Raw genomic sequence first — 18,992 nt, forward strand, 5'->3', positions numbered from 1 at the left:
CAGAATGTGCAGCCACACATGTATTTAGTGTACAATCAGTAATAAATAAATGAATATTATTAAATTTGAATATTCAAAGCCAAGGAGATCCCCAACAAAATCAAATAGTGCAATAAATTGAACATGCATCTATACTAGAAAATCAACACAGATTTTAAAATACAAAATAATATGTTTTAATGTGTTCTCAATGATGCAGAGGCCAAGAAGAAAGAAAAGTTATTCCTTCAAAATCTCAAAAGAATTTTAAAAGTTTAAATTATTTTAAAAATCAGAAAGTTTATTAATAGTTGATTTAAATATGTCAAGATTAATAAGCCAATTTAAATATAATTTTCTGTAATGAACATTCAGGAGGAAACAAGCATCCTTGGAAGTAAAATAAACATCCCACTCACACAGAGAGAGCTTTATAATGACAAATAATTGTGAGTAAATTGAAATATTATGAGAACTTCTCAAGCATGTAGCCAAAAGTATCTTATTTTTATGAAATTTAAATATAAATGTGGCATAAAATCCCTCACAAACTTGGTTTATTTAAGTTCTCAGATTATTCATTTCTTGTTCTATCCTGAAGCTGCTGCAACCTTAGTAAAGCTCACTGGAGCATCCAAAGACATCGAAGGGGGCCTGTCTGGGAAAAGACATGGGTCAGAAGGAGAGGAAGGGGGCAAGAGAGTAAGGTGGGAGTGAATGGGACCAAATATGTGATGTATGTGTCTGAAAATGTCACAATGAAACCCGTGATGTATCATTAGCATATACCAACAAAAACATGGGAAAGTTGCGATTATCTATGTACATATTTGTATCTAGAAATTTTTACTTTGGAATCACAAAATTTGGTGTCAGAACAACAGTGTTACCTAGGGTTTGCATTATTAATCAATCTCCACAAATATAACTTTAATTTTAATCAAGGTTGAAATAAAAAAATTAGGACGTGTAATTTCTACAGCGAAGAGGAAGACTGATTTTCTTAGTATGCTATTAAGGTAGAAAAGTGGACGAGTTAATTATACGCTTGTGAGTAATGCAATTGCATTTAGTTCTCAATAAATACATGTATTTGTATATGAATAAATTTCCAAGGTTTTCTGTGTCAAACTATTGGATCATTATTAGAACAGGCAGGTAAGATTTTAAGGTAATATTTTCAGTTTCTATATAAAAAATGGAACGTTAGAAAATAGATTTATTTATCTTTTTCTAAGTATATCTAATGATCATTAGATATTATTAGGGAAATATTTTGTCCAACAAGTTGCACTTCATAAATATTATACATAATCAGGAAATTTTAGTGAATCTTCATTATTAAGAGTCATCTTATTATTTATGTGTATGAGTTTGTCTGTGTGTGTATCTATTTTGTGTGTGTGTGTGTGTGTGTGTGTGTCTGTTTATGCCCTTAGAAGCCTGTGAGAATGTCAGATCCTCTAGAGCTAGAATTATGGAAGTAAGCTGATTTTGAGCCACCTGACATGGGTGTTGGAATTCAAACTGAGGCTCTCTGGAAGAGTAGCATGTCTTCTTAACAACTGAGATACTTCTTTAGTCTTTTTTGAATTGTTAAAACCACATACTCTTAAATTTAGTTAACATTTTAACATTCAAGATGGTCCCATTGGTAAAGCAACCGATATGCAGGCAAGAGGACCTAACTTTGGATTCATGGTACCTAAAAGCATGGTCAGAGACATCTGTCATGCTTGGGGAATGAAAATATTTGGACCACCATAATTTACTGGCCACTCAGTCTAGCCAGCTCAGGAGCACTGTGTTCAGGGAGAAATCTTGTCTCAAAAGACAAGAAAGAGCTAAATTGTGGGAGATATCAATGTCATTCTCTGGCCTACACCCAGAGACAGACAAATATATGCGTGTACATGTATACCGTCACCAAAGAAAATCTTTACAAATGAATTGGAGAATGAAGACTAGAAAAATACATACAATATAAGATAATATTCACAGTTCCAAATGAAATCAGTTTACTTAACTGATTTAGAATAAGACAGTATCTAGTACTGTGCTGGGCAGATGGTGTGTTCCAAAAACAGGACTTTCACATTTAGTTAAGAGTTTCTCTTTATTTTTGAAAGTTTTCTTTATTCTTGTGATTTTCATCTCTTTATACATTAGAATATGATTATGATTCCTACATTCCCTCATTCTCTCCATGACCTCTTTAATACATCCCTTTCCAACTTTATATTTTGTTGTTGTTGTATTATAACCACTAATTCTAATTAGTGCTGCACATATATACCTAGGAAGGGCAACTGATGGAGCATGGGAAACATACCAGTGGCCACATTCTCAATAAAACAATGATTCTCCTCCAGCAGCCATCTGCTGCCAGGAGCACCTTAATAAGGAACGGACCAAGAGTTTCTCTTGAAGTCTTGAAAAGAATTTCATCTTCTCCCTGAAGCAGCCTGGTGTGCAATCTCATTCATTATTGCTGCAATGTCCAGAGCAACTTCCTGGAGCAGCTGTGTTGACTTTGCTTATCTTCCATACAGAGTGTGAAAGTTGTCATTGAAGTAGCAAACTTTCCTCTATTCTGGGAGCCATTAAGGGCGTTTATAATTTCATCTCTGAGAAAAGAACAAAACTGTATATTGTCTGTAAAATTTCTGTGAGTTGACCCAAATTAACATTTTTTAGGTGCTTGGTGTTTAGGAAAAAACATTTTATACTTTATCAAAATGTCCAGTATTCACACACACATATAAACACACACAGGCACAGCTTCACACACACATGCACACATATATACGAAATTAAGGGACATAGCTTGAAACTTCTTATTTTAATTACTAACAGCTATTAAACTGTACATGTATAGTCAGCACAACATTTTCAAAAAATAACACCTGATTAAATTAATGAGAGAAAAAATAAATGTGTTGCAGTTCTGCCATTCCTATTATTTATTCATCAATTTGTGCATTTATTTCCAGTTCCTTTTTACATAAAAATAAGAACCTTTTCCTTAAAGATTTCAATTAATGTACTTTAGGTTTGGAACATTTAAAGAGTGATACATGGTTTTTCTGATATCCTCTAATGGGATTTTTAATATTTTGCATTTATCATATTCTGAAATGTTATTTTAATAGAACTGTAGCATTCACTCAAACAGACTTTTTATACTTTCTTTAAATGACCCATTTTCACCATTAACATTATTCTACTCTTTGTTGGTAGATTTTCAGACAAGAAGCCCTATTCACAAACAATTCTATTTTCAATTGCCCCCAAAGAATTTATTTCTAAATGTTCAAAGATCCATAAGGGTATTAGTCAGTGTTCTCTACAGAATTGATGAAATAAGTACATATGAAAAGAGGAATTATAAGAATGTCTTAAACGATACAGTGGGGGAAGGCCAACAGTATCTGTCTCACACTGGACAGGTATAGTCCAGCAGTTTCTCAGTCCATATGAATGGATGTCTCAGTAGTATGAGTTTGTCCCCTGAAAACCTGAGAAATTCCTGGAGAGTCACCTTCACTATACATTTAATGCCTAAAATGATGATTCTAATATCTGCAAACAGAGGCAATAACAAGAGGCTAGATGAACTTAGCTGCAAGTGATGAAAGCAAAACATCCCTTCTTTCGTGGCCTTTCCTTTGGATCACCACAGTGAAGTGCTGCCCATATTTAGGGTGGATATTTCCACTTACAATAATCTGATCAAAATATCTGTCACAGGAATAATCAAATTATTGCCTTCTTGTCAATTCCAGATCCAATAATGTTGACAACCCAAATTGTATACACCCCCTCCCATTTCACCAAGTAAATCACAGGCATATGTAATGTGTTTGTTTTGGTTTCCTATATAATGACACGTGGCTCTTCAAAACAAACAGCATCATTTATAACCAAAAAAGAAGTGGGCATTGCATTAATGCCCTCTCACCAGGCATTGTTGCCTTGCATCGTCTTCCTGGCCTTCCATTGGACAGCAATTCACTGCTTGTACAGAACCCTGGTCATGATGAGCACTGGCAACATGGTCGTGAGCTTTGTTGTATTTTTTTTTTACATTTATCCCTAGTCAAGGTAATTCAATAAGGAGAAATAATTCTTATATTTTTCTTAGTCTCTTATTAAATATGATAATAATTTTCTGTAAAAAAAAAACCACCATTACATTATGATATTCTCTCTCTTTTTACCTCTTTCCCCTTTGCTGTGTGTCTAAGCACAAGTACATGTGTGGAAGCCAGGTGTCAACCTTGAGTGTCATTCCTCAAGTACTATCTACCTCAATATTTGAAAAATGGAGAGCTCAATAAAGATCAATAAAATAAAAAAGAAAACAATATCTCACAATTCACCAAAGAGACTACGCTTGTTTGGACCATGAGCCCCAGGGATCTGCTTGACAACGTACATACCCCAATGGCCAGTTACTGTTGATTTTTCCTAGTCTCTCCCATGGAGAATCAAACTCGGGTCTTCATGTTTTCACAGCATTCATTTTGCAGAATGTTTTTCCTTGTCTTTATCATATTTAAAATTTGTATTTGAAATATGTGTTTTTTCATAATTCCAAATAATTACTAACCTAATTCTTTGTTATTAGCATTTAGTTGACGCGAAGTATGTTTATATTACCAACTATTTGTTCAACATTTCAGTGAGACCATATGCATAGTGCATATTCATTTGTATTTTGGACTATTATTTAATATGTTTAAATCGCAATTTTTGTGCCCAAAGTAAAATACTTGTATATTCTTATATACATGTTTCGAAATTGCTTTCATTAGGAATGTGTGAAAGCAGAATAGTGAACATTGCCTTGTGTTTCATATAATCACTTAAAACAATACTTGAAAACACTATTTGGAGTGTTAGAGAGACAACACAGGCTTAAGAACACATACTCCACAATTACCTGAGTTGGGACCCAGCACCCAGATATTTTTATCCATCTAGTTCATAGAGTAGCGGGGAGAGTAGTGGTGGACTTTGCGGTTTCCAGCCCAGCCATAATAAATGCTGCAGGTTCAGCAAGAGACTCTGTCTCCATGGACTTGGAGATGAAGACTGTAAGAGGACACCCAGTGCCCTCTTGTGGCCTCCACCCATGGGCATAGGCAGGTGAACCTTCACACACATTTACACATACACCAACACAGACACAGGAACATAAATGTTTGATCTTATGAACAAAGAGTATCTATCTGTTGTCAAACGTGAACGCGTTCTTCTGAGCAGTTATTGGCACATGACCCATCTATTAGTCATTCTTCTCATTGCTGTGACAAAATGCCCCACAAAAGTAACATTTACTTTGCTCACAGTTTAAAATTACTGTCCATGATGATGAAAAGGAAGGGTGGCAGGAATTTGACATGGCTAGTCGCATAGAATCCATAGTCAGGAAGTAGAGAGAGATGAGGGCTGGTTTCAGCTCACTTACAGGACTCCGGATCATGGAATGGAGCTGCCAACATTTAGGGCACTTGTTCATTACTAAGTTAACCTAACCTAGAGACTCCCTCATGGGCATGCCCAGCAGAGTGTCTCCTAGGTTATTTCAAGTCATGTTATGTTGAGAGTCAAGATTAAATCTCACCATACCCTTCCCACTCGGAGAAGGGTGAACAATGTTTCAAGACTGTCATTTTCCCAAACTGTGTTAAGTAAAATAATTGTTCAATGTTGTATCTGCCCACTTTGTCTATACAACAACAAGAAGTTTCACATATTAGAGTTGATGATTCCACTCAGAACCATTTAAGTTACCTTAGTCATTTTAAGTAGTGTAGAGAATAGCCCGCTCACAAAACAATCCTATCACCTAATCAACCTAATAAAAGTTTTTCATTAAATTTCACCACTCTATCTGATTAGGACATTGTCTGAAAACAATGGGTTCATTTTCTGTGATGAATAGACAGTAAATTAAAGCATGCTATTTTTAAGCAGTACAGTATTTCCCTTATTTAGAGACCATAGAATTTAGGCAGAATTTAATATCAGATATTTGAATAAACAGCGAGTTATTGGGTGACAAATACAGGCACTGCTAAATATGCCAACATGCCTCCAGTTTTTGAATAGAATTGCGTGATTCATATTTCACTTTTTTGCATGAGATAAAATCATCACCAATTCAGCATGTGTGTGTGTCTGATGTCTAGTCTCCAATACAGCCACTCTATTTTGGATTTCCAGCCCTCTTTGTAGAATGATGAAGTCATATGATTGTTTGTTGTTGTATTCTGAGTTTAGAGTTGAAGAGTTGAACCCAAAGTACATTGCTCTGCTGTAACCTCTTTCAGAACTACACCGAGATTTAAATCTACACTTTGCGTTTCTAGTCTGCCAAGTTTATATAGAAAAGATGATGGATTCACCAGAAGCTATTATTTCTGTGTAATAAAAATTTGTATTCTTTGCTACATTGTTAATTTTCCATTTCTTCACCTGAGAGAAGGTTCAACTGGAAAAGCTGCTTGTAACCAAGCCTAATATCATGAATTTAATTATGGGGGCTCACATGGTGGAAGAGACACATGACTCACACAGATTGTCCTCTAACCATCACATACATATACGCCATGGTGTACACACACACACAAACACATTAATCAATCATCAGTGTTAAAAATGTAAATTTACTTTCTTTGACTTGATGTTTCCTTAAAGTGTTTGCAAAACTACTCTAAGTTCAGACACCCCCTTGTGTAAATTAATCGTTTACACATTTAAGTTTATATGCTTGATAATAATCTAATACATTCTGAATGGTTTGGAATGAGTTACTTGGACACCATACAAAAGTTAATGTTTTTACTGTTATGTAATATAGGGTTTAATGTAAGTCATAGAAAAATTAGTGAGGCCCTTAGTAGAAAATATGGATCATGTTTTTCCTAGAGGTTATTTATCATGTTAGAAATATATAACTGGAAGTGATAGATATTCAAAATAAAATTAGAAAGTCATGAACCTCCAATAATGTGTCCAACAATAGATTTTTTTAAAAGTTTTATTAGTGTATCTTTGTTGCAGTAGTATTTTAGGTCTCTGAGACACTGTCTCATATTTAGCTCAGTCTGACTTTGTACTTACATAGCACAGCCTGGATTGAGCTCCTCATCTCCCTGTTCAGCCCCTAAATCTGGGTCTATAGGTGTGTACCACCATAGCTGGCTTTAAATGTGTAATATCTGGGACCAAATACATCTGTGAAGTGAATGCTGCATAACTATATTCTTTTGCACACTGTGTCCAAGGCTTTCTGAAAGGTTTTGAGTTTTATTCATAGCCAAACTGAAACAATCCACGAATACACCAAAATTTCCTGGGAAACGAACAAAACAATCAACTCAGAGTTCTGTGAATTAAAGGTCTTTGAAAATAGTCACAAGTGTAGCATGGTGTTTTAAAATTGACATTATAGATAAACTAAAATATTGATGCAATAGAAGTCTGTTCTTGTAACAATCAAAGCAGATCCTAAAAGCAGATAAGGATAGCTACATGGTTGTTTAGGATTCCAAGCTGGTCTTTGGAGGCTACCTGGCTAAAATCTCAGTTTTTCCATTGTCCTTACATTTGTACGTTTGATCTACAAAGACTTAAATCATAGTATTACCTCAGATAGTGCATAAAGAAATATATATATATAATGTTGATAGTGATAGCCAGAAGGGCAGAGAATTTGTAAGAACAAGATTCCATTCATCCATTTGTTTTCTTTCTTTCACTGAGGAACGTTCTGGTTATGTGACCCAGACTTACTCTGGTCAGGCTATCAGAGAGTGCTCAATCCTCCTTCCCCAGTCTTCTGAGCTGAGAGATTGTAGGCATGAACCTACATAGTGGGCAGCAATAGGGCATTTAGGAAGATGTAAATGAAGAAGACTAAGACTGTTTTGAAGAAGGATTTGTTGCTATGACAACAGAGTAACATCGAGACTATGTGCTTACTTTCTGCTTCAAATAGAATTGGCAGTAATATGTGATAAGAAAATTTTCCTAATGATACACCTATATTCTGAACATAGTTACTTCAAAGATGTCTTCAGAAGAATATTCCTCAGATAGTAACATTCTTTCAGGGCAATGCTATAGATCTGGGAGTTAATAACAGCAATTACAACTTTCAAAAACCAAATTTCTTATAATTTCTTGTCCTAGACATATAATAAAACACTGCAAATTTTAATTGTATCATTTATTTGTATTCCACATATCTAGGTCTACTTTATTTGTTTGTAAACTCTTTGATATATGAACAACATAGATGTATTTTATTTCCAACCTTGACTTTAATTTTTCACTGTGTTTGTTTGTGTCTATATACAACCCCTTTAGGGATCATGTATCAGATATTTACATGACTATTCAAAACAGTAGCAAAATTGTAGCTATGTAGTAGCAATGAGATACTTATAATTGGGATCACCACAGCATGAAGAACTGTATTAAAAGATCACAGTTATCTATGTGGGCGCCATTCTGTAACATGAAGGACCAGCCCTGCTTGTTTGGGTTTCTGTCCTACCTAGTACCCCACAACTGTTTAGCCCCAAAGTAAATCACACATAGGTCTCCATAAATTATAAGCTTATTGGCCTATTAGCTCTATCTTCTCACTGGCTAACTCTCACATCTTAATTAACCCATTTTTTCTGATCTATGTTAGCCATGTGGCTCAGTACCTTTTTTCAATGGAGCAGATCACATCCTGCTGGTTCGGTGATCTGGGCAGGAGTGGAAGGAATCAACTTCCTCCTTTCCAGAATTTTCCTGTTCTCATTACATCATTTCTATTTCCTGTCTGGTTTTCCCGCCTATATTTCCTGCTTGGTCAATCAGCGTTTATTTAAAGCATGATTGACAGAATACAGACAAGTCTCCCACAAAGGATGGTTGAAACCACAACCCTAGCTGAAAAGCTATGGTCAGCTAATTATTGCTGAGAGCGTGACTCCACCTTTTCCAGAGATGACCCTCTGCTAGGTTATCCCATCTCAAGTGGTCAATATTAAACACATGTGCAAATGAACTGTACTAAGTCAACTCAGTGGAATACATTAATGCATACATACATGCCTTTACCAATAAATATGCATAAATATATCTGCATATATGTGTGTGAGACAGAAAACAATAATTAAACAAAAGTCAGTAATTTGAAAGGTCATTGGGGGCACATCGGAGATGAAGGTGAGAAAAATGGGTAGAATTAATGTAAATGTAGTATTCATGTATAAAATTCTCAAAACTGTTAATGTAATTTTTATTATTGTGATTTGATAATATCAGAACACCCTCCCAGAAAGATGCATGCCAGTAGTACACTTAGAGTACACATACCCTCCTGTGTTCATCTTGCTTTCAGATGATTCATCAAGTCAAAGGAAAAATAACAAATGTATTTAAACATTGTCACTTGGTGAATTAACTTTTTATTTAACTTTCTCAACCTTTGTATATTTTTTCAATAAATAGAAAGTATGGTACCATTTGACAAAAAAACAAAGAATAAGAAAAAATTAGTGTCAAGGAGAAAACATGAAAATGAGGTGCCAGGGAAGCTCATGTTGCTAGTGGACTCTAAATTATAATAGATGCTAGAAAAGCAACACCAGTCATGCATGTTGACACATTCATGCAATCCAGCGCTCCAGACTCCAGAGTCACATGTGGTACCACATGCCTGATATCCAGCAATCAGGAGTCTGTGGCAAAGGGCAAAGTGATCTCCAGTCTCAAAAGCAAACACAGCAAGAAAGCCAACACAGGTGAAGAGTATATGTGTGTCCTATGACTAAGAGTCCCAGCCCCAGGTGATTCCTCGCCACATGCCTGGAAACATAAGGAAGTTTGATTTTAAGAATCAAAATGTGGGAACCACAAGTAAAGTCTGTGGATGAACAGCTTCTGGCATTTTGTCACACAGCGAGATGACTGTGGCTGACTAAAATTTGGCTGCTTCAAAGCTAAGAAGCCTTTGCAAAGAAATCTTATTTGTCTGTAGTGAAGGACAGGCCATTAGCCTGATCAGATCAATGTGTGCTGGACTGAGATGTCATGTGAGCATGTGCAATTACTCACACAGAAAAGAAGAGAAAAATGTTTGCGGAAGCATACAGCCTTGTCCCGGTTTGAGTATTTATATAACTTACCAAATGTTATGGTAGTGCGCTCATATGGAAGGGCAAGAATAAATGGCAATGCTGGGTTGCAGCAAGGTTTCTTCTGAAGTGTTTGCGACGATGCTGCTCCACAACTGCCCAGCTGCCCCCTCTGTGTGTAGAAGTCACAGTGGAGCCAAGTGCTTTCCTCATGATAACTCTCAGTTGTATAGCTACCTGGCACTCTCTGATTGTTTCCCTATAGCTCAGGGAGTAAGGCACTGTCTCACCATGGTCTTTTTATTAGAACATGTGTGAGTCTTTGATTTTAATGTAGGGAACTGAATCTTAGTTGAGAAAGAATTAGATGAAGCAAAGGCTGCCAGTATTGTTTTTTGTTTACCACAGAGACACTGTTTAAGTAAAAATGAGAAATCAATATTTTCAATTTTATTTTTTGCAGAGCAAAAATGAGCAAATTACAGTGCGGCATCTGACATCAGGAAACTGGGAAGTGATACGGATCTTGGCCTATGATGAAACAACTCAAAAAATGTGATTGTTTTTGCTTCTCTACATGGCTGCCATCAGCATTGTCAAGTGTAATCTTTTCTATTATAAGAGAATAATTTTTTTTTATCAAAGCTCTTGTTCAAATAAGCTACTCATGTAATAGCGACCCTCTCTTTGAAAGCATTTTTTTGGAGCAGGACAGCAGACTGTTCTTGCAGGGGACCCAGGTTCAGTTCCCAGCACCCATATTGAGAGACTTGCAACTGCTCATAATTCCTGCTCCAGGGGAACCTGCCACCCTCTGCTGCCTCTGCCTCCTCTACTTGAATGCACATATGAATAGAATACAGATATGAACAGATATACACATATGAATAGAAATGCACATATGAACAGATATACACATATGAACAGATATACACATACGAATAGAAATACACATATGAACAGATACACGTAAATACAAATAAATCTTAAAACTATTATCTTTGCTTCATTCATAGACACTGCACACAGACCCAGTCCTATCACATACTCTTCAGGCTTCGGGAAAGATTATGAAGTAGAGTGATTATTTTACAAAACAAGACACATACATTTCCCAGTTGGAACAAATTCCTGTGACTGAATAACAAAACAGCTCTTGCCTGTCTTTTTGACGGGTTAGAAAATTCAAGTGAAAAACTAAGGTTGACAAAAATAAACATACCTCTAATGTTCTTGCTATTTTTCCCCCAACAGTTACTTTCTGAGCACAGAGTTTTCTCCCCGAGGGAGGCAGCTGTACAGGTAGGTGGTGTGAACTCTTTTACCCTAGGTTGACTTTTCAGAGGCCATGAACATAAGACAACGGAGGTGTGGGAAAAGCTCAGCTCATTTTCAATATGGCAAGGGAACAACCAGCCTCCTATATGACATCCCTACACTCTTGGTCATGTATCTTGGGCTTAGACCTTAGCAGGTATAGGGAGCTCCAGATGGATTAGGATTTTTTGTCTTGCTGTTTACATATGTGGGTTTTTGTTTTGTTTTGTTTTGCTGATGACAAAAAAAAAGACAAAGCTCTCACTTCAGAGAGAATAAAAAACAGTATATTCCAGAAACAGAGTAAATGACCATGACAAGGGAACATAGATTCAGGTCACCTCAAATACTTTTTTCCAATTGGGTACCAGTGTCACAGAACTTTTATAGTAATATGGCATAGAAGTCATGAATTAAGATACTTTTCAAGTATATTGTTGAGCACTTCAGTAGATAACTTACAGTAAGTCTTCCAAATCTGTATTATATTTTGAACTCAGGTTCTTTCTTATAAATTTAGTTCATACTAAAACACAGCAAGGAAGACATTAAAAACCTGTGTTAATTTTTAATATGGCCAATCTCTGCAAGAAAGAACCTTACAATTTTACTCTGGTCCTTTGGCTGTGACCGTCTGGAAGCCTGGAAGATTATGCCCAGACTAGAGATTTCTATGTCACTTCTTCATTTTATTTTTTCATGTTTATAGTTTCACGCTACTCTTTGTGCATGTGTGTGTGTGTCTTTTCTTACCTCCCTACATTACAGACATTTACATATTTTTCTAGCAATCTTTCCTTCTGCTCCATCTCATGTTGAGTTTTCTGTAATCAATCAATGTGACATTAATATAATTTATTCCTGTATAACATAATAGCATGATGGAAGGGACTTTTAATACAAATTCAAGCAAGCAATAACTTCTTTCTGTATCTTTTTCTTATTATTTTGTGTTTGCTCCTGTGTTGAGGGTCATAAAATTAAATAAGATTGCTGGAGAAGGTAGCCTTATCTGAGTCTAGAATATTCTTTACTTAAACAAAATGAAGCAATACATATGTGAATATTTACATCTGCCCAGCATTCCCAAATGTGAAACTAAATCCATCAAGGTCTTAAGAGTTAGCTCATCCAGTCAGCATTAAAACATCTCCTCATTCTACCAGCTCTCAGCAGGACCTACAAGAAGGACTTTTTATTTGGGGCAGGCAAAGGGTCTATTATTTTCAGATTCTACATGCACTTTCTCATTTCCATTTCACACACCTATTTTAAACACGTCAAGGCTGCATGGTTATTCTCAGTGGAAATTCACCCTGTTTGAAGAAGTTTCACCTCTCCTTCTTACCAAGTCACATAGCTTTCTTTTAAGGGTAAAAATGTATATGAAGTACAGGGGATAGAGTGCTGACTGAAAGCAGGGTAATTGGAGTTTGGATTTCCAACTATGCAAAACCTGGTTAGAGGAAAATCCAGCGTTTGAGAGGAGAAGACATTGGGCCCGCAGAGCAAGCCAGCTTGTTAGACTAGCCAGAACAGACAAACTCTTAGATCAGAGAGAGGCTGTGTCCAGTTAAATAGAGTGGAGGAACACTTGCGGGAGTAATTCACATTAACCTTTGGCCCACAAAAACGGATATGCACAGGAACACACATTCTGGAGAATGGTACCCCTCGCATTCAACGTGAGTCTTTTCATATAAATTTACACAACTAAGGAAATCTCACAAAGACATGTTCATAGAACAATCAAATCCAGATAATTCATCATTATGATTCTAGAATGTGAATTTGGCAGTAAAAACTAACCCTCACAACTATGAACAATGTTTTAGAGATGTAGAAATATTTGATCATATTTTATTCTTTTCATTAAAAAAAACACACACAAAGAAATGTCTGTTGGAGACAAACCTTGGTCAAGGTCATTGGCTGAACATACTTGAGGCTATTTGCTCTGATTAGTCTAAATGTGACTTGAAGCATATCAACTGCTTAGATCTGAGTGGTTACTTGCATCATGACTGGGTCTATGCAGTCAATGGTTCGTGACCTGACTAGTGTAGTGGACTGTCCTATAAAGAGAATATTGTGCTAATATGTGTCCTCTTACATGACTCATTAAGTGCCAGTTGACTTGACAGAAAGATGTAGTTTGACCCAGAAAACTCAATCATCATCTTGCTTGAGCTGTAAAAATGCCCCATGCTTGATTTAATGTGTGGAAGAGTCAGAACAGTTACCAAACCCAGTGTTTATATTTTTGTCTAAAAGCACTGTATTTTTTTTGTTTCAGGAATGTCATAAACTGAGTAGAGTAAAGGGTGGCTGGGGAGATAACTGATAAAGAGCTTGCTGTACAAGCATGAGGATCTGAGTTCTGATCCCCAACCCTTATGTAAAAAGTGGTGCATGTTTGTAATCACAGTGATGGATAAATGGAGACACAGGAGGATACCTGGAACTGTGAGTCAGCCAGTAGAGCTGACATGGCCAGCTTTGGGTTCTTTGAAAAACTCTGTCCCAAAAAACTAAAGTGTGGAGAAATAACGGGTGACACCAAACATCAGCATTTGGGCCCTGCACATAGCACACAGGAGAGTGTTCCTGAGCACAAATGCATATCACACATATATACACACTAAATAGATAAGTCCTAAATACAAAGGGTAATCTCTAGAGAGCATAGACGTGAAAACAGCTTTATGGAAGAGGACAGAGAAAGGCTTCAAATCTTAGTGTTACCACTGATAAGGTATATGCAACTCAGATTCTTTGGAATAATAGTTGAACATCATTGTAGATGTATTTAGCATAACTGAATTTATCTCTAAAAATTGTTTAAATGGAAAAATTCATGACCGTAGTTCAAATACATTTATATGATTATCTCACAAGTCATTGAAGGGTGAATTTTTAAGTGCCTAATATGTCTGTGGATTGTGATGATCTCACAACATTTCAAGTATAAAGTTGTAGCTCTGAGGGCAGGAAATAACACTAAGCCTGGTTCCTTTCTCCCACCCTTGCATCCATTCTAACACCTCTTCTCTTTTTCCCAGCGTTGTCATACAGTACACATCAACGTTAACATGCTTATTCATACATGCATGTGTGTGTCTGAAATTGTGAACCATTCTAAAATGTGGTTGAGAACACTTTGGTCAAATAAACTTTTTGAAGTTTTTGCTTACTGTATATTAATTATGTACAATACTAATACTGTCCTTCTGACAGTATGACATTATCATACATGCATGCATTTTGATCATATTCACGTAGGGTCTTATTCCTCTTCTCAAGTCTCCCTTCTGCTGTGTGTATGTGTGTGTGTGTGTGTGTGTGTGAGAGAGAGAGAGAGAGAGAGAGAGAGAGAGAGAGAGAGAGAGAGAGATATTTCTTAAGTTTATTTATAGGAACATGGACACCTGGTCAGTGGCTAAACCACACAAGAAAATGTCTCTCCTTCCCTCAGGAGCCATTAGCTGCCCAGACTTCCTAAAGACATCTATCATGAGTTCTCTTCTCTTTGGCAGGTGGGGGGAGTGGAGAAAGCGTATGTTTTCATCTGCTGATTAGGCTAATATTGCACTTGGAACTATTTATAAAATAAAAAGTATTGATATGTGGTTTAATCTTAAATAAACTGGTCATAACTTTCTGACCTAAAGCAACATTATCATAAAATAAGACAAAAAGTTCCCCATTGATCTCATATGTCAGTAATGTTTCATGTATTATCAAACACAATTGTAGCTTCTTTAGTTAAGATTCCAGGGCTTAAAATTTAAGATCCTGTATTATAATGTTTAGAGTTTTGAGGTTACAAACTTATGGGCTTCATTTGGGAAAATTGTAGAAATATTTATTCATCTTTTGGCTGCTATTTATTGAAGATTGCTTTATCTGTGCTTCTATGAGGAAGTTCTGTCTTTTATTCTGTACATAGAAATATCTATGAAGAAATCTTAGGGGCTGGAGATAGCTTAGTAGTTAAAAGTCTGTAATGCACTTACAGAGGACCACAGTTCTGTTCCCAGGGTCCAGACACCCTCTTCTGTCCTCCTCAGGTATTCACATATACATGCACATACATACATGAATACACATGTAAGTGAAAATGAAATAAATATTAACAGGGAAATGGAATTAACAATAAATTATAGTGAATACTATGTAAATCAGTGAATTTATTAATAATTATATACACCTACAACTTATATGTACATATCACAATTTTAATGTTATCCCCAGAAGAAAAATATATACGTCATAACTTTAAACATGGAAATTGATTTTCTATGTTTTGGATGATTCACAAGTTAGAAGGTATTTCCATAGAAGAAGTAAAGCAAATTTTCTGTTTGAATATATTTTAATGTTGATGCCATGAAGTTCAAGTGGCTATATTAACAATTTTCTCATTTTTGTTTTATTTTTTCAGTGCTTCTACCGAGGGACCGTTGAATCGTGATTGCATCTCATGCAACTTTATGAAAGATGATTGTACATATTTTGATGCCAGCTTCAGTCCCATGAACCAACATTTCTTGTTATTCTGTGAAGGTTAGATAGCATATGCTTTTCGTAGGATCCCTTCCATCTACTTGGTTTGACAAGTTTCATTGTTAGTAGGTATTTATAAATTTGATAATTGCTGAGATTCCATGCTTATTCCACTGTTTCACTTAGAGAAGGCCAGAAGAGGGCTACAGATTTCATGGAGCTGGAGTCAGTGGTTGTGAGTTACTAAAGTTGAGAACTGGAAACTGAATCTCGGTTCTTTTCAAGGACAATATATGCCCTTAACTACTGAGTCATCTCTCCAATCCCCTCAAATAGAAATCCTTTGGAATTATAGTGGATGTACAGTCTATAGGGACATCTGAACTTGGGGAATCTAAAGAGATAGACAATTATTTTGACAAAATCACCGTGCAATAATAATCTGTCTTTAAAGAAAAATAGCAACTGCTTTCCTCCTAATAAGCAATTTTAAGGTTAAGAGACTTAGGATAAATGTGGACAAAGGAGCCAACTCCATGGCTAAAATGCTTTCCTTTTGAGAACAAGAACCTGAATTTGGTTCCCAGAAGTCACGTAAAAAATCATGTTGAGTATGATGCCATGCACTTGCAATTCCATTGCTAGGAAAGAGGCAAGGGATACCTGGAGCTGGCTGGTATTCAGCCTCGCCTCCTTGACAAATTCCATGGTGGTGAAAAACACTCTCTCAATAAAATAAAAAGTGAATGGCAACTAAAGAAGTATGCTCAAGGTTGTCCTTTGATCTTTCCCTGAGCACACGTTTATGGATCTGCTCACACAGTGCATACAAGGATTTGGGAATTGATAGGAACTCACCTCCTCTGCTCTTTCTCATTTGGTGCCGAGCAGCGTTTTCCACACTGTTTTCCTTCTTTCATTTTATGTTATCATGCCGTGGCCTTACATGGATATGTTTAGGGAAATCTTTCAAGGAAGCATTAAAAAGACTCTTTTTTTCTTTATTGTGATACTGTATTTCTCAGATATGAAATGAAATTCATGCATCCCCTTGAAATGCAATTAATAACATAAATTATTTATTTTGTTTCTGTTTTTATTGTATTTTAGATGTAAAATATTTCCATGTGGAAAAAGGAACTCTGCCACGTAGTCTTCATGATAGCATGAGTTAGTTAGGTGTCTTATTGTATTTACTTAATTGCTTGTGTATGTGTGTATCATGTATGTGTACATACTGTGAGACATATGTGGAGGTCAGAGGAAAGCTTATGGGAGTCAGTTCTCTCCTTCCACCATTGTCTTGACAGCAAGAACCTTTGCCCATTTGGCCATCTTTCCAGTCACCTTACATGTCTTTAAAAACCTATATATGTATGTTTTTAAATTCCAGGTCCAAGGGTCCCAGTGGTCAGTCTCCACAGTACGGACAACCCATCAAGTGAGTACCAAAAAGAGACAGCTAGGAAAATTAAGCTTGGCCTCAATCATAGGCAAAGTTTTGTTTTTGTTTGTTTGTTTTAATTCTGGGTGTCATGCACTCTAGGACACTCTTCAACAGGATCCTTAGCATAAATAATGCTTTTGAGGCCTTCAAGTTGATTTTATTTATATTAATAAAACAGTAAAAATAGGTAAAAGTAGTGGTTTGATTTGATCATGTTACTGCTTATGTTAGATCTTGACACCTTCTTTACCCAATAAAGAAAGATTGACAGTTACGTGCATTCCCACCCTCTTGCCTCTGAGTTTCTGGATCATTTTTGAGCCCCTTGTAGGTTATGTCCCATCCCATACCTTTTATAGAGATTATCACACTTCAAAGGTCATAAACATATCTTTTTATATTGAAAACATTATTTGCTTATTTGTCTTGTCGGTAGGGTGCATGAGTTTCCCTCTTTTCTGGGAAGAAAAAAAACATGTTTAATCCTTTGCTTAATGTAATATGAAGCACAGAGATAGTCATAAAATATTTGGAAGATTATAAAATATTTTATGTGGTTTATTTACCTTATTTGTATAAAATATGCAGATATCATTATATATATATACACATTTATATTTATATGTGAATATTCTTGGTTAGTCATTTATATATCCACCCAACTTTATTTTTTATTGTCCACCCATGTTATAAAATCATGCAGGGGAGGCTAGGGTTTCACTAATAAGATGGTTGTATGTTAAAAAACTTTAAATAGAGTGAATAAGTTATATGATTAAGTCAATCTGTTTTACAAATTTATTGATTCATTTTTATTTTATGTGTATGTATATGTTTTGTACACCTAGTGTGGGAACTTACAGCATATGAGTTCGTAAGTACCCATGAAGGCTAAGAGAAGGCATTAGATCTCCTAGAACAGGGTTTACAGTCAGTTGTGAGCTGTCCAGTGTGAGTATTAGGAAGAAAATGCAGATCCTCTGAAAGATTAGTATGTACTCTTAACTGATGAATCATCTTTCCATGTTGAGCTGATCGTAGAATGAATTCCTATATTATATTCCTTTTCATCCCTGTCTCCCATCTTCATTTTCTTCTTTTGCTTTCTAAATTTACAAAGTCAGAATTCTTATGCTCTAATGATTTATCATATTCTGTATAGTCTAATTTTATTTATGTGGATGTGAATGTACGCCAGGTGTGTTCGAGTGCCAGTGGAGGCCAGAAGAGGGTGCCAGATCCTCTCGAAGTGGAATTACGGGGGTGGGGAGGTCATAAACTACATGATGTTGGTATTGGGAACTGAACTCAGGTTTTCTTCATAAACAGTGCTCATTCTTGATCGCTGTGCATCTCTTCTGCACCATAAGCAATATTATCTTAACAGTAAATGTTTACTGGTTGACATAGTCAAGTCGGAGAGCATCCGTGAGATAATGTTTTATTATTTTCCTTTACATATAAAGAAACTGAGTCAAAGAGTGATTAAAAGTACTTGGATAGAGCTATGTTAATACTTAATAAAACCAGAAATCAAATGAAGCATTCTGAGCTTAGGATATTTTTCTGTCATGCTTTTTATCCTGAGTCACATTTAC

The 18,992-nt window shown here is 35.9% G+C and overlaps 1 protein-coding gene across 1 annotated transcript in view; it reads left to right on the forward strand.

Annotated features, from left to right (window-relative positions):
• Dpp10 (dipeptidyl peptidase like 10) overlaps positions 1 to 18,992 on the forward strand; it is a 742,401-nt gene that overhangs the window by 681,849 nt on the left and 41,560 nt on the right. Inside the window, exons 14-17 of the mRNA XM_057769460.1 lie at positions 10,588 to 10,679; positions 11,379 to 11,426; positions 15,886 to 16,007; positions 17,341 to 17,388. Coding sequence (XP_057625443.1) covers positions 10,588 to 10,679; positions 11,379 to 11,426; positions 15,886 to 16,007; positions 17,341 to 17,388 — 310 coding nt within the window. The remainder of the gene's footprint in view (positions 1 to 10,587; positions 10,680 to 11,378; positions 11,427 to 15,885; positions 16,008 to 17,340; positions 17,389 to 18,992) is intronic.

Source organism: Chionomys nivalis, chromosome 5 (genome assembly GCF_950005125.1).
Source record: "Chionomys nivalis chromosome 5, mChiNiv1.1, whole genome shotgun sequence".
Classification (NCBI taxonomy): domain Eukaryota; kingdom Metazoa; phylum Chordata; class Mammalia; order Rodentia; family Cricetidae; genus Chionomys; species Chionomys nivalis.